The 12,760-nt window shown below is 57.8% G+C and overlaps 2 protein-coding genes and 1 long non-coding RNA gene across 5 annotated transcripts in view; 1 reads left to right on the top strand and 2 right to left on the bottom strand.

Moving 5' to 3' along the window:
* Positions 1–2,025, top strand: part of HDAC1 (histone deacetylase 1) — a 31,729-nt gene extending 29,704 nt beyond the window's left edge. Inside the window, exons 11-14 of one of the 3 annotated variants that reach the window (XR_002075170.2) lie at positions 15–145; positions 421–573; positions 1,092–1,227; positions 1,412–1,522. Coding sequence is in view for 2 of the 3 variants with exons in the window: in XM_019429877.2 (XP_019285422.1) it covers positions 15–145; positions 421–573; positions 1,412–1,536 (409 nt within the window). In the remaining variant the exon portion in view is untranslated. Of the gene's footprint in view, positions 1–14; positions 146–420; positions 574–1,091; positions 1,228–1,411 lie in introns of all 3 variants that reach the window. The other 2 variants (XM_019429878.2, XM_019429877.2) reach the window with 2 other exon arrangements.
* A 200-nt stretch (positions 2,026–2,225) lies between these two features.
* On the bottom strand, positions 2,226–4,677 carry MARCKSL1 (MARCKS like 1). The gene is made up of 2 exons (XM_053898138.1): positions 4,380–4,677; positions 2,226–3,527 (listed from the first exon to the last, which is right to left on the bottom strand). The coding sequence occupies exons 1-2, from the start codon at positions 4,464–4,466 to the stop codon at positions 3,018–3,020; spliced, it is 597 nt and encodes a 198-aa protein (XP_053754113.1). The 5' UTR covers positions 4,467–4,677; the 3' UTR covers positions 2,226–3,017.
* Positions 4,678–5,227: 550 nt separating this feature from the next.
* LOC128775657 (uncharacterized) lies at positions 5,228–11,442 on the bottom strand. Its single transcript, XR_008420563.1, has 3 exons — positions 11,190–11,442; positions 8,029–8,115; positions 5,228–5,426 (listed from the first exon to the last, which is right to left on the bottom strand). It is a non-coding gene; the product is annotated as an uncharacterized LOC128775657 (long non-coding RNA).
* Between the last annotated feature and the right edge of the window lie 1,318 nt (positions 11,443–12,760).

The following is a 12,760-nucleotide window of genomic DNA, read 5'->3' as shown; positions in this document are numbered from 1 at the left end:
ACCATTGGCCATAGACAGCGACTGTTTGAGAACCTGCGAATGCTGCCCCACGCACCTGGGGTCCAAATGCAGGTGATTCCTGAGGATGCCATTCCAGAGGAGAGTGGCGACGAGGATGAAGAAGACCCTGACAAGCGCATCTCGAGTAAGACCCAGACCCAGGGGCCTGTAATTTCCCACTCAGTAGGTCGCTGAGTTCCCACCACTGTTCTTGGTTCCACTTTCCTCTCAAGCTACCCACCTGTTGAGAAACCCAAGTTCTGGTAGTTGGGACAGTTTAGGGAGTCTGAGTTTCCTTCCTTTCTTCTTGGTCACCCCTTCCCTTGGTGTCTCTTGGACACACAGGGAGGCACTGGGCACAGGTCCTGAGGTAAAGATAATCTCCTGCACTCTCACCCATTATTTCCCATTACTTCCCAGTCTGTTCCTCTGACAAACGAATCGCCTGTGAGGAAGAGTTCTCGGACTCTGATGAAGAGGGAGAAGGCGGTCGCAAGAACTCTTCCAACTTCAAAAAAGCCAAGAGAGTCAAAACTGAGGATGAAAAAGAGAAAGATCCAGAAGAGAAGAAAGGTGGGTTTGGGTTGTATCTGGACTTGGGTCTTGAGCCCCAGGCCCCAGAGGAGGATGAATCTATGTAGGGCACTGGGAGGAGGGAGCTGACTCAGGCCCTGCCTTCTGTGGGGCTGTCTCAGCTCCCAGAAGTGGCAGGGCCCACAAAAGAATGAAACTCGATTTGTCATCTCCAGTGGCTGATTGAGCCCTGCCAGGCTCCAGAGCCAGGGACATGCCTGGGCTCCCCTTGGTCAGGAGTGTGGCTCTCACATACCACCCAAGCCCTTTTCCCAGCACTTCACCCCAGTTTCCCAGGGGGCTGCCTCCGCCCACTGGGTTCAGGCTCTAGCAGGCCAGGAAACCGGTCCAACCTGTTTGTTCTCCACAGGGCTCAATGGGAGGGCCTGGGATGGGCTTTTCTCTCTTTAGTATGTCCACTGAGCTGCAGTGTTGGGGAAGGGGTTTCAGGTAAGTGAAAATTCCGTGGGTCTTTCTGGAAGGGATCCCTTCACCATCTCTACATTCTTATGTTCTAGAAGTCACAGAAGAGGAGAAAACCAAGGAGGAGAAGCAAGAAGCCAAAGGGTGAGGAAGGAGCTGTCAGCCATCTCCCTGGCATTGGAGCACCAGCCCTTTTGTCCGCTATGCCGAGGGAAGGCGCAGGGACAGCTGGTGCGGCTTACAAAGACCTCTTTCAGGGACCAGTCCATCTCTGCAGTTCTAGGCAGAGCTAGGAAGCCCCAGCTCTCAGCAGTCACCTGGGCAGCTAGGGTCCTATAGAAGTCATTGTCCCCATATTTTTGCCTCAAGGCCTCTGGGGTGCATGATCTCATGCCAGTCTCTGCTCTCTCCACAGGGTCAAGGAGGAGGTCAAGTTGGCCTGAGCAGACCTCTCCAGTTGTGGCTTCCTGCCAAGTTTCCCACCTTTCTCCCACAACCCCTCAGATTTTATATTTTCTATCTCTCTGTGTATTTATATAAAAATATATTAAATATAAATATCCCCAGGGACTAGACAGGAACCAGGGCCCTGAGCCCAGGGCACGTGTTAGGAGTGAGCTTTTCTAGTGGCTGTCTTGCCACCCATCCTTTTCCACTTCTTAATTTTGAACTATAAAGGGTGCTGGGTCTGGAAAGCATATTCTTAAGAAGCCATAGGACAAAATCCTGAAATGTTAAGTGCCTGCTTAGTGGCTTTGGAAAGGTGCCCTTACTGGGCATTCTAGGAGTGGCTAGATCTTGAGGGACCCCCTGTCAGGCTCCTTAAGGTAATATCAGCCATTTTTAGATTGGTTCTGTTATCATACCTTCCCACTGGCCCCCTGTGAGCCAAGAAACTCACACTGCCTGCCCTCTATCCTCGCCCAGTTCTGCAGGTGGAGATTGGTAGTCTAGTTTCCTTTTTGAGATACTATTTTAATTTTTGTGAGAATCTTTGTAATAAAATGGTACATTTCTACATCCTCCTGAGCTTGTCTCCTAGCAGTATCCCTGGGTTGATTTCAACTCCACTTCCCTGTCCTTCTGGTGTCCATGAGAATCTGGGCAACCCTCCTGAACAAGAAGACAACCCCACAATCTTACCCCTCACCTTAATCCCTCCCTCAAGGGTTGAGGTTAACCAGTCTTCTCACCCTACTCCCAGAAGACCACTCATTAAAAAGCACTACTAAAGGGACGACATTTATTCCTTTTCCAAATGTTACAGTAAAACCAGGTGGAAGAGAATGGTTTTAGCAGTTAGAAAAAAAAAAAAAAAGTACAAATCTGGGGTTTGGCCATTAAAAGTTATTTACAACAATGGGAGGGGGAAAAAAAAGACAACAAGAAGTTGTTTCACATTACAGACCTCCCCCCCACCCCAAAGCCTAATACTTGCTTACCAAGTCAAAAAAGAGACACAGTCGATTCACAAGCTGGAGGTTTGAACTTGAGTAAGACATTTATAAAAACCTAGACAGGGGCAGTGTCCTCCCCAGCCCAGGTGCCACTAGGCACAGCACAAGAGACTAAAAACTCAACAGGGGTTGGGGGGGAGGGGGAAGGCTGGACACTCAGGGTTTGGGAGTGTAGGCACCCCACATCTGGCTCAGGGATTTGGGGAATAGAGTAAACAAAACCTACTTGGAAAAGAATTGGGGAAGAAAACCAGCAATTGCCTTCTGCAGGGCAGGACAGGGGTGGGGACAGGAGAGGTAGGGCCAGGGGCAGGAGCATTTCACATCACTAACCTAACTTGGGAAACTGCAAGGGACCATCTTCAACTGGCCTTAAGAGGAAGGCCAAATGGACGATGGGAGAATCCACAGGAGGGAAAAGGAGAGGGAACGTGGCGGGGAGGGGGCAACAGCCCCTTCCTTTCTGGGCACAGGAAGGCAGCCAGGGCACCAGGTCCAGGCAGTGACCTCACAAGGACAGCACAGTTTTTGCAGCTTAGAGATCACCCACCTGCCCCCACCCAGCTACTCATTCTGCTCGCTGGCGGGTGTAGGGCCACTCTCCGGCCCCGAGGGAGTGGATGGCTCTGCAGCCTGGGGCCCTGCCTCTTCTGTGTCTCCTCCCTTGGAGGCAGCACTAGCCTCTGCCCCCTTGGCCTGGGGCTCCTGGCTCTCGGGGGTGGCAACAGCCTTCCCTTCCTGGGCTGTGCCTTCCTCGCTGCAGGCACCGATCTCCCCCTGCTCCTGCTCTTCCTCTGTGGGTGAGGAGGCAGAAGAATCACCCCCACCCTCCTTCCGATTTCTCTTGAAGGACAGACCACTCAATTTGAAAGGCTTCTTGAAAGAGAATTTCTTCTTCTTCTTGGGGGTCTCCTTGGCGGGGGCATCCCCCTTGACCTCAGCGCCCTGGCTAGGGGGTGCTGGCTCGATGGCATCGCCAGTGGCCCCGGCTGCCTCCTCTGTTCCGTTCACGGGGGGCGATTCCCCTTCACCCTTGGGGGATAAGTCTCCATTGCTTTTCACGTGGCCATTCTCCTGCAGGGCAGAGGAGACAGCAATGAGGGCCGGGGCTCTACCCCACCTCCCCCAGCCCGCCCCTGACCCCTTCCAGGCAATGGGACCCCGACTATTCTGCAACCCGGGAGGTTGGCTGTAGCTTCACCCCCACCGGGATCCCGTCAAACATCTCCCTCCTGCCCTCACGAGCGCGCGGGGGCCGAGCGCGCAGAGGCCGCGGCCGGCAGGAGGCGCTGGGGTCCCGTGGCCCCCCCACCCACCTCCCCCGGGGCGCGCTCTCCATTCGGCACAGACCCGCTCGAGGCCGCCGATCCCCGGCGGGCGGGCGAGCGAGCCCAGCAAGCCGACAACGGGCGGGAAGCCGCCCCAGGGCGCTCTTCTCCGCACCTGGACGGCCCATTTTCCCAGCCTCCTGCTTTGTGTAAACGGCCCCCCACCCACCCTAGGCTCTCCCATCTCGATTCCCCCCCACCTCCCCACGCCGCCAAAAAGAAGGCCGTGAGCCACCGAGATCGGGTCTAAGGGTGGAGTGCCCTCCCCCCCGGGCGCCCGCCCCGCGGCCCCTGGGCGCCCCCTTGGCGCGGCCCGGCAGCGCCTTTGTTCCTCGCGCGGCACTCGGGGCGGCCGGGGGGCAGCGCCGGGGGCCGGGGCCGCGAACAAAGAAGGCAGCGGGGCCGGGCCGGCGCCCCCTCCCCGCCCCTCCCCTCGCTTCGCCCGCGGGGGCTGCGGCGCCGAGAACAAAGGGACCGGGCGGGGGAGGGGGCGCCGCGTGTCCCGGGCCGGACAAAGCGCGCGGCCCCGGCCCAGGGCCCCAAAGGGGGCGAAGTGAGGGAGGAGGGGGCCGGGTCGGGCCGTTCCGAGTGCACCCACCTGTCCGTTGGCCTTAGCAGGGGAAGCGCCTGCTGCCTCCTCGGCGGTCACGTCGCCCCGGGGAGCCTTGGAGCTCTGGCTGCCCATGATGGGGGGGGGGGTCTGCTGGGGGGCGCCCGGAGCCGCCCCGGGCTCGCGCCGCAGGGGATAGTTCAGCCGGGTCGGCCTGGCCGGCGGAGGGGTGGGGCTCGCGCCTGAGGGGGAGGGGTATCGGGGGGGAAACCGAGCTGCACCCCCCTCTCCGCGCCCGACCCGCTAGCTGCGCCCGCCGCCGCTCAGCTCCGCGCCAGAATGCCGCCCGCCGCCCGCCGAGCTGCCTTATATATGCGCCCCAGCTCGGGGCGGGGCCGGACATTTAAATAAGCGCCCAATCGAGGAGCAGAGGCGGGCTCAGGTCCCGGGCCCCACTTGCGCAGTGGGCGACGCCGGCGGTCTGGTACCCCCAGCCTACTCGCCTACCAGGGCAGGTGGGGTCCAGCGTGGGTAGGGGAGAGGCGGGTCTTTCGGCGAGCTGGGCAGAGGAGTGGGGGGGGCTCCTAGAGGAAGGGGAGAGCAATCCTGTCACCACCCACCCGTCCGAGTGGACGCCCCAGCAACTGGAGTGGTCCCAACACCTTGGTCCTGCACTGACAGCCCCTGTCAGTCTCCCCCTAGAACTCTTCGAAGGGCTCACATGCCCAGACTCGTTAGAGGTTTGGTCCTGAGTTATGCTCCGGAGAATGTGGTCATGGAAGCCGCAGGGCCCCGCGCTGGGATCTGCGCCCCCTCAGGCCGGGAGACCCGTCAGAGGTCCCACCCACGTCCCTGCCTGCCGGTCCCGGTCAGCCTGGGGGGTCTGGCCCGCCGCGGAGTCCCTCTGGTCAAGACTGGTAAGATGCGTCCCTCAACTCCCCCTCCCCCCCCCCCCCCCTTCGCAGCCAGTCACACACGAAGCCCCCACAGACAAACTCACCCTTGGTCTCTCCTGCCCCCAGCCTGGACCCATTACAAAGTTCCGATTAGGGTGGTCCTGCGACCTTGAAGGGCACCTCCATCCCCACCTGAAAGCTGGAGAGTCTGAGGCTCAGAGACATTGGCATAACCTGTCTGACCTGTCAGATGCTCTCCCCCCACCTCTGCTCCCCCATATTAGGGAGCCTCCCGGAGCAGGCAGAGGAACCCCAGGAATTTAACAAACACTGCAGTGGAGGGGTGGGACATCAGCAAGGCTCCTGGGACAGCCCCTTGAGGACAGCCCCAAGACTGCCCAGCCTGGCCCCCTACCCAGCCTGAGAGTGAGGGAGCCTGGAGAGAGAGGCGGGGTGCAGGGGGTGGAGACCCTCCAGCTCTAGTCCCCTGCCACTTCCCCTTCCCCTGGTATGGACAGGTCTGTGGGAACCCCCGAGTCCTGACTGGCCCCGGATGTGTGTGTCCGGTTGCCTGCCCTCAGCCCCCAGGAGGAAAGGGATGGGGGCTGGAGGAAGCAAAGTGTTGCAAAAGCAAGGCTGTGCCCTGGACAGCTCAGCACGTCCCTCCCTCCCTCCTACTGGTATGGCCTCCTGGGAGGCCTGAGGCTGTGAGGTGTGGAGACACCGCAGGGCCTGAGAAATCAGGAACTCCCCACAGATCTGACCACAAAGGGGCGGAGGAGGGCTGAGGTGACATGACACTCAGCACTCACTCCCGTAGACCCCCGCCCCCCCCCCCCCACTCTGAGGCCACAGAATACTCTCAACTGCTTCAACACCCCTCCTCATTTTCCAGACTGGGACACCCAGGTTCAGAAAGAGAAAGTGATGCGCCCAAGGACACACAGCAGATACCGGTAACTGAGGGTGAGAAAGGATTTGGAAAGACCCACTAAAATGAGGTGGGGGCTGTAAGGAAACCCCTGGAGAAGTCGTGCATTAAGATCTGGGACTGCCTGGCCGAAGTGGGAGGTCAGAAGGAACCAGCCTGGGGCCGGGAGGGGCATCCTGCCCCGCTGAAGTTCACTGACAGAACAGTGCCTTCTCCACCCACTGCCACTAAGGAATGGACTCCGTGACCTGCATCTCTGTCTCGACCACAATAGGGAACCCACAATGCTGCCAGGCGCTGCCCGCACCGGCTGGCAGGGCTCAGATGGAGGGTGTGCGAGTCCTGGAGGGGTTGGGGTCAGGGGTGAAGAGCAGATCCCAAAGCTCCCGATTTCCGGGCGCTGCGCTGAGGGGCTGAGAGGCAAACCCAGGAGGAGAGAGCAAAGGGCTCTCTGAATGAAGGATCCTGAGTTCCCAGAGCCCCAGAGGGAGCCAGGCCCACAGGGAGCTCTGCCTCTCCTCCAAGACATTGCTGGAGTCTGAGGAAGGGTCGTCTGGGAGCCCAATCCCTCAGTAAATCCAGGTCCCCGCAGGGTCTGGCTTCTGGAAGAGGGAAGAAGCTGAGGATGCTGTGGGAGTGAGCGGGGGGCGGTGCACGGAGACCCCACGGCCTCCTCCGTCCACACTGTGGCTCCTTCCTCCCCAGCTGCTGCCAGCCCAGACAATGCGCCCATTGTTCTGTGTCTCCAGGGGCCTGTGTGCAACTGTGTGTGTCTGTTTCTCTCTGTGTGTGACTGTGTATTGCTCTGTATCTGTGTGTGAGAGACTTTGTGACTGTGTGTGAGTGTGTGTGAGTGTGTGTGTGTGTGTGTGTGTGACCAGGTGTGCACGTTTGTGGTTGTGTGAGCCTGCATCTTTGTTGGGCCGTGGGTATTTAGAGGGAGAGAGAGACTTGGTGACTCTTGGCGACTCTGAGACTTTCTGGGTGTGTGCCTGTCTGTCCTTCAGATTGTGCGTTGGTGACTGAGTCTGACTGAGATTGGGTGTACAACTATGAGGGTGTGCGGCCGTGTGAGAGAATGTGAGTGTGGATGAAAAAGTAGCTGTTGGCGTTTCTGTGCCTGTCCCCGTGGGTGGCTGTGGGTGCCTCAGTTTGATCGCTGAGGCCGTGGTGGTCAGAGCCTTGGAGGTATGGGCTTTTGCCAGCACAGAGGCAGGGAAAGGAGCAGTGGGAAGGACAGGGGGACTCTGGGATGGATGGGGGAAAGGCAGCTGTAGAGACTAGAACCCCATATGTGAAAACACATCCCTCATCCGTCCCAGCTGTCCAGTGAGGCCTCAGCCCCCTGCCCTGGCCTGAGATGCTCCTAGCCTCCCTGGATGGAAGGGAATGAGTTTCCTTGGCAGGGAGCCTGGGACCTCAGGAGAGCCACAGGGTGGGGCTGAAAGGTGGGAGGAGGGCAGAAGAGAACATGGCCCTATAAAGGAGGATTGGGTACACTTGAGGTCTCCGCGGGGACCCTGTGCTGGGGATCCGGTGAGATGCCAGGTGAGGGGTGAGTGGGCAATAGCTAGTCAGAGGTGGGGGATGGGCCTTCCTAGCATGGGCGGGGGGAGGGGGGGCAGCACTTGCACAGGCCTGGAGAGGGGAAGAGACATCAGAGAACGGCTACGTCCCCGTGGAGACCTCATCAACGGTGACTCGATACGGCCCGGTTCCCAGCGCCAGTCACCCCGTCTCCTTCTGGGGGGCGTCAGCTGGACCCACAGACCGTAGTTTTGCCCCGGGTCAGCCTCCTCCTGCTCTGGAACCTCCTTAGGCCTCAGTTTGCCGGTCTGTACAGTGACCGGTTGGACTCCATGATTCATACAAACACTAGAGTTCCTCCACCAGCTGTGAGTCACGCAGAGCCCTTGCCCTCAGGGGTTTCCCATCCAGGGGAAGAGGCAGGCAGTGCCTTAAAGGGAGAAAAAGAGCCAGACCGGGGTCAGCTAAGGAGGCTGGAGGCTTCACGAAGGAGGGGCATGTGCACGGGCCAGGGATGGAGGTCGAGTTTGGAACAGAACAAAATGGGAACAGCAAACGGTTTGTGTGAAGGTGTGGATGGAGCCACAGGCCTAGTCTGGAGCAAGGTTTGGAGACAGGATCCCTAGGACTCAGGGGCTGGCCGGCTGCAGGGCTGGGGTAGGGAGAAGGGAGGGATAATGTCGCCTGCATTTCTGATGTGGGTGACAGCTGGCAAAGTGGATCTGTTGACTGAGACAGGAAAACGGAGGGAAAGAGAACTTGGGCTGGGGGGGCGGGGGGGGCGGGGCTTGCTGAATTGAGCTTTGTTGAGTCTCAGGTGCCCAGGGAACATTCAGGGGCACATCCAGGAGGCAGCACATAGACATGCTATCGGATCATGTTTCCTGAGCCAAAGGCCCGGGGCCCAAAGTCTGGCTAGTGACCTTACAGGGACGACGGACAGAGAAGGTTTTAAGTCAGAACTGACCCCAGGAAATCTGGGCTTCTGGAGGCTGTGAGATGAAGGTAAACAGAGCCAAGCAGTGCATGAGATCACCCAGGAAGTGCCCAGGCAGCGAGGAGCACTGTCGTTGGAGGGGCCCTGGGAAGGAGACTGGGAAGGAGCCAACAGAGAGGGAGAGGAAACACCCCCGAGGACAGAATCCTGGAGATCCTTGAAAAGGCAGGAATGACCACCACCAATAATACTCATAGCTGTTAACATTGCTTACACCCCTGTTGTACGCCAAGCCCTGTGCCAACTGCTTTCCATACCTTAGCTCACGACCTGGTGAGATGTGTACCCTCATTGTTCCTGTTTACAGAGGAGGAAACCCAGGGAGGCGGGGTGTTTATGGGAGCAGCAGAGGAGGAGGTCAGAACCAGCAGAAAGTGGCTCTCAGGATCTCAGAGGAGCATGGCAGTGCTAGGTTCAGCCAGAGGCATTCATAAAAGCTTCTGATGCTTCGGGTTTGTGAGGCACAATTAGGATGTCAGCAGGGAGAGGCAAGGCAGCCACAGGCTCAGCACCCCAGGGACTCGACTCCCCAGCATCCTGGGTACCCTGGGATCTGGTTCGGTTGTCAGCGGGACCCAGGTCTGCAGCCTCCCTGCCAATCACGAGCCTTGAACCTGAGTCTGGATACTGAGGCACCTCAGGGGCGCTTCCCTAGGACCCACCATCCCACCAGTCACCAAATCACAGGGACCTGGATTCCAAAGATTCCCTTTCAACATTTTAGGCCGCTCAGCCCTTTTATTTCTTCCTCCCCCTCCCTCTTGCCTTGGTCTCTGTGAACGTGCGTGCGCGTGTGTGCGTGCGCACACGCGTGCATGTGTGTGCATGCGTGCGTGCGTGTGTGGGACTGGGGTGGGGTGGTTGTGTAACACGGCCAGGGCCCAGTCACTATCAGAGCTGTCTCTCCGGGGCTCAATTTCCCCAATAGCCATGCGGCGTGTCATCGGCTCACCTGCCTATCTCCCCCAGGCTTGATGAGGTCACCAGAAATTTAACCCGGTTGCTGTGAACCGCCCTAGCCTCTCCCTTCCCCCTTCCCTCCCCTCTTCCCAACTTTCAGTTTCTTTTCAGATCCTGGGTGCCACTGGGGAAGAGGCAGCCAAACCAGTGGAGTGCGGGTTGCTTACAACTTTCCAATCAAAATTCCCCACTCAGGGGAAGTCCCTTTCAAAGGGAAACTGAAAGCCTGTCCTAGTCCAGTCCCCAGTGCCACCCCTTCCTCTCCGCACTGCTCAGACCCCTCACTTCTCCCATCCAACCTCTTCCTCCAAATGATCTGGACCCACCCTGCAGCTTTGTGACCCCAGACGAGTCCCTCCCCTCACCGGGCCTCCCAGTGCACACTCTGTAAAATGAGGACCCTGGGTGTCACTTCAGGCTGTGGCCAGGGTTCAGCGAGGTGTTTTTGTGTTGAGGCAGTTGTAGTGATGAAGCGTCACGTCCTTGCGGTGTGGCTGCAGGCCCTCTCTGAGCCTCAGTGTCCTCGTCTGTAAAGCGGGGATGATAATAGCCATGTCTTGGGGTTCCTGTGAGGTAAATGAGCTACGGCCACCAAGTGAGGCCCTTAAAACCGAGCACCTGGGGTGCAGAGCACAGGGGGAGCATCCAGCAATATTCGTAGGTGCAGTTGAGTGAAATCCTGGCCGAGGGCGTGGCACAAACTTGGCATTCACCAGTGTGCCCATTCCCTGGGCCTGGGGAGAGGAGGCAGGAGTCCAAGAGCTCCCTGAGATGACCTTGTGTCCCCTCCACCAACCTTCTTCTGGGACAGGTGGTAGAGGGCTGTTCTAAGGATGCTGACTTATGCAGAGGGAAATTTATTTGGCTCGATCACTTCCTTACATGGCAACGGAGTCTCCCCAGAACCCAGAGGATTCTCTCCCTCTCCTCTTGCACCTCAGAAGTATCCCAGTGGGACCTCCTCTTAGTGACTTTTCCCAGAAAGACATGCTAGAAAGCCCCCCTCCAATACACACTTCATCTGTCAGTCCCCTCCTAGTCCCTTCGCAAATTCTCCTTCCTTCCGGTCTGCCCAGGGAGGTCTGATATCCTGGTGAGCCTCCCCGAGTGCTCAAGGTCATGCCTCAGAGAGATCAAGCTCCCGGCCTCATTTCCCACACCCCCCCCCCCACACACCCCCCCCCCCGAACTTTTTCTCTGGCTCACTGAACTTCAACTCTACTGGCTTTTCAGCTCCTCAGAGTATCAAGCTTCTCTCCCCTCAGGGCCTTTGAACATGCTGTTCCCTCAGCCTAGAATGCCTCTCTCCACTTCTCTACTTCCTGAATTTTTACTCTTCTCTTAAAGCCCAGAAACCCAGATCAAACCACTCCTGAGGACTTCCACGTTCCGCAGGAGGAAGAGAGGGCTCTCCCCACCACATACCCTATGGAATGGAGCCCCTCTGGGCTGAGGGTCCCCCTACTCTGTTGCCCAAGCCAGGAACCCAGCCTCCCACCTCAGGCTCATCATCCGCTCTCCACCCCCATAGCTGTGGTCCTTCTCACCTGTGCCTGGGCCTACAGCATTTCATCAGCTCCTTGTTTGTGTCTCTGTCCCAAGCCCAGCCTCTCTGGCTGTTCTCTTCTGTCTCCGGGTCACTTTCCAATAGAGGCTGCTCAGTAAATATTTATTGGTTGATGGAGTAGATGTGTGAAGGAAGGCACGAAGGAGTGAAAGAAATGTCAAATCAAGTATGTCCCTTTGGCTTTAAACCCTTTCTGTGGCTTCCTACTGCCCTCGGGATGTCTACACCTTATACGTAAGGTCTTCGCTATCTGATGCCCATGGTGCACTCTGGACTTTCCTCCGAGCCATAACCCTGCTCTCCTTCCTGCCTTTACGCAGGCAGTCGCTCTGCTTGGATGGTCCTCCCTGCCGTGCAGCAGAGAAGCACTGGGTGGTTGCAGTCACCCAGGCAAGAGCCAGTGGGGGCCTGGGCAGTGTCAGCCAACACCAGCATTTCCGGAGCTGGGCCCATTCTCAGTGCTGGGGCTTACGAGTGTAGCCTTGGAGTTAATGTTTGAGATGCCCATTAGAGTCCCCATGGAGACATCAGGTTGGCAGTTAACGGGTCCATGAGCCTACACTTAAGAATTTGGGGGTGTCCCAAATTTGAAGGCACACGATTCACCAGAGAGGAGTGGCTCAAGAAGACAACTCCAGGGACTCACCAACATTTAGACTTTGGGAGGGGAGCTGGCAGGGACATTCAGCTGATGGTCAGTGAGAAAGGAAGAGGTCCAAGGGCAGGGGTATTCTGAACGCTGAGGGAAGCAATGGTTTCCAAAAGCAGTGAGCGACCCACCATGTCAAATGCTGCTAGAGGGTGGAGGAAGATAGAGGGAGAGAGGTATGGGTGGCGTTCAGGGGGCAAAAGGGGCGGGACTTAAGGAAGGACTAAGACTTGAGAGAGTGAGCCCCTGAGGAGGAAGGACGGAGCATGGCCAAATGCTGAAGGTCCAGCTTGGACAAATGACGGGAAGGAGGTGCCAAGCGGTCCATGGAAGCTTAGAGGAGGAGCAGTGGGTACGCTTGGGAACAGAGAGGTCAGTTTGGGACAGGTTGAGGCGAAGTGACTTTGGGATGTCATTAGGATCCATGGGTCTAGACAGAAATGTGTGTGTGTGTGGGGGGGGGGGGTGGGTGAGAGAGAGAGAGAGAGAGAGAGAAAGAGAAAGAGAGAGAGAGAGAAAGTCTATATGCTGATGACTGAAATCTCTGTCTCTAGCCTAGATCTCTCCAGAACTCCAGCTACCCTTGGAGATCAACCTGGATGACCCACAAGGACATACAAAACAGGAAAACAGACTCTGGTAGTGTAGATGGGACAGAGTTGTTGGTGAGGAAACCAGGAAGAGACTGATCCAGATGAAAGTGATAGTGGCCGGAACTAGGTGAGGCCAGAGGGCAGGAGGAGAAGACAATATCCAGAGACAGTCAGGGAGCAGGGAGCACTAGAGACCGGGACTGGGTCCCATGTGGAGGGAGAGGGGCTGGAGGAGGAAGGGAGATGGTTCTAGGAGCCTGCTCCTTTGGGGAGCTAGAGTGGGGCTGCCCTGTAGTTACCTGTTTACAT

This window comes from Panthera pardus, unplaced genomic scaffold, assembly GCF_024362965.1.
Source record: "Panthera pardus isolate Hobbes unplaced genomic scaffold, ASM2436296v1 HiC_scaffold_11, whole genome shotgun sequence".
Taxonomy (NCBI): Eukaryota; Metazoa; Chordata; class Mammalia; order Carnivora; family Felidae; genus Panthera; species Panthera pardus.
Note: the sequence above shows the minus strand (reverse complement) of the source record. Positions and strands in the feature narration are given on the sequence as shown.

Excerpts from the sequence above, each read along its gene's own strand:
- MARCKSL1 (XM_053898138.1), bottom strand. The coding sequence starts at position 4,466 with ATGGGCAGCCAGAGCTCCAAGGCTCCCCGGGGCGACGTGACCGCCGAG. Across the intron at positions 3,528-4,379 it reads CTGCTAAGGCCAACGGACAG|GAGAATGGCCACGTGAAAAG; the intron begins GTGGGTGCACTC and ends TCTGCCCTGCAG.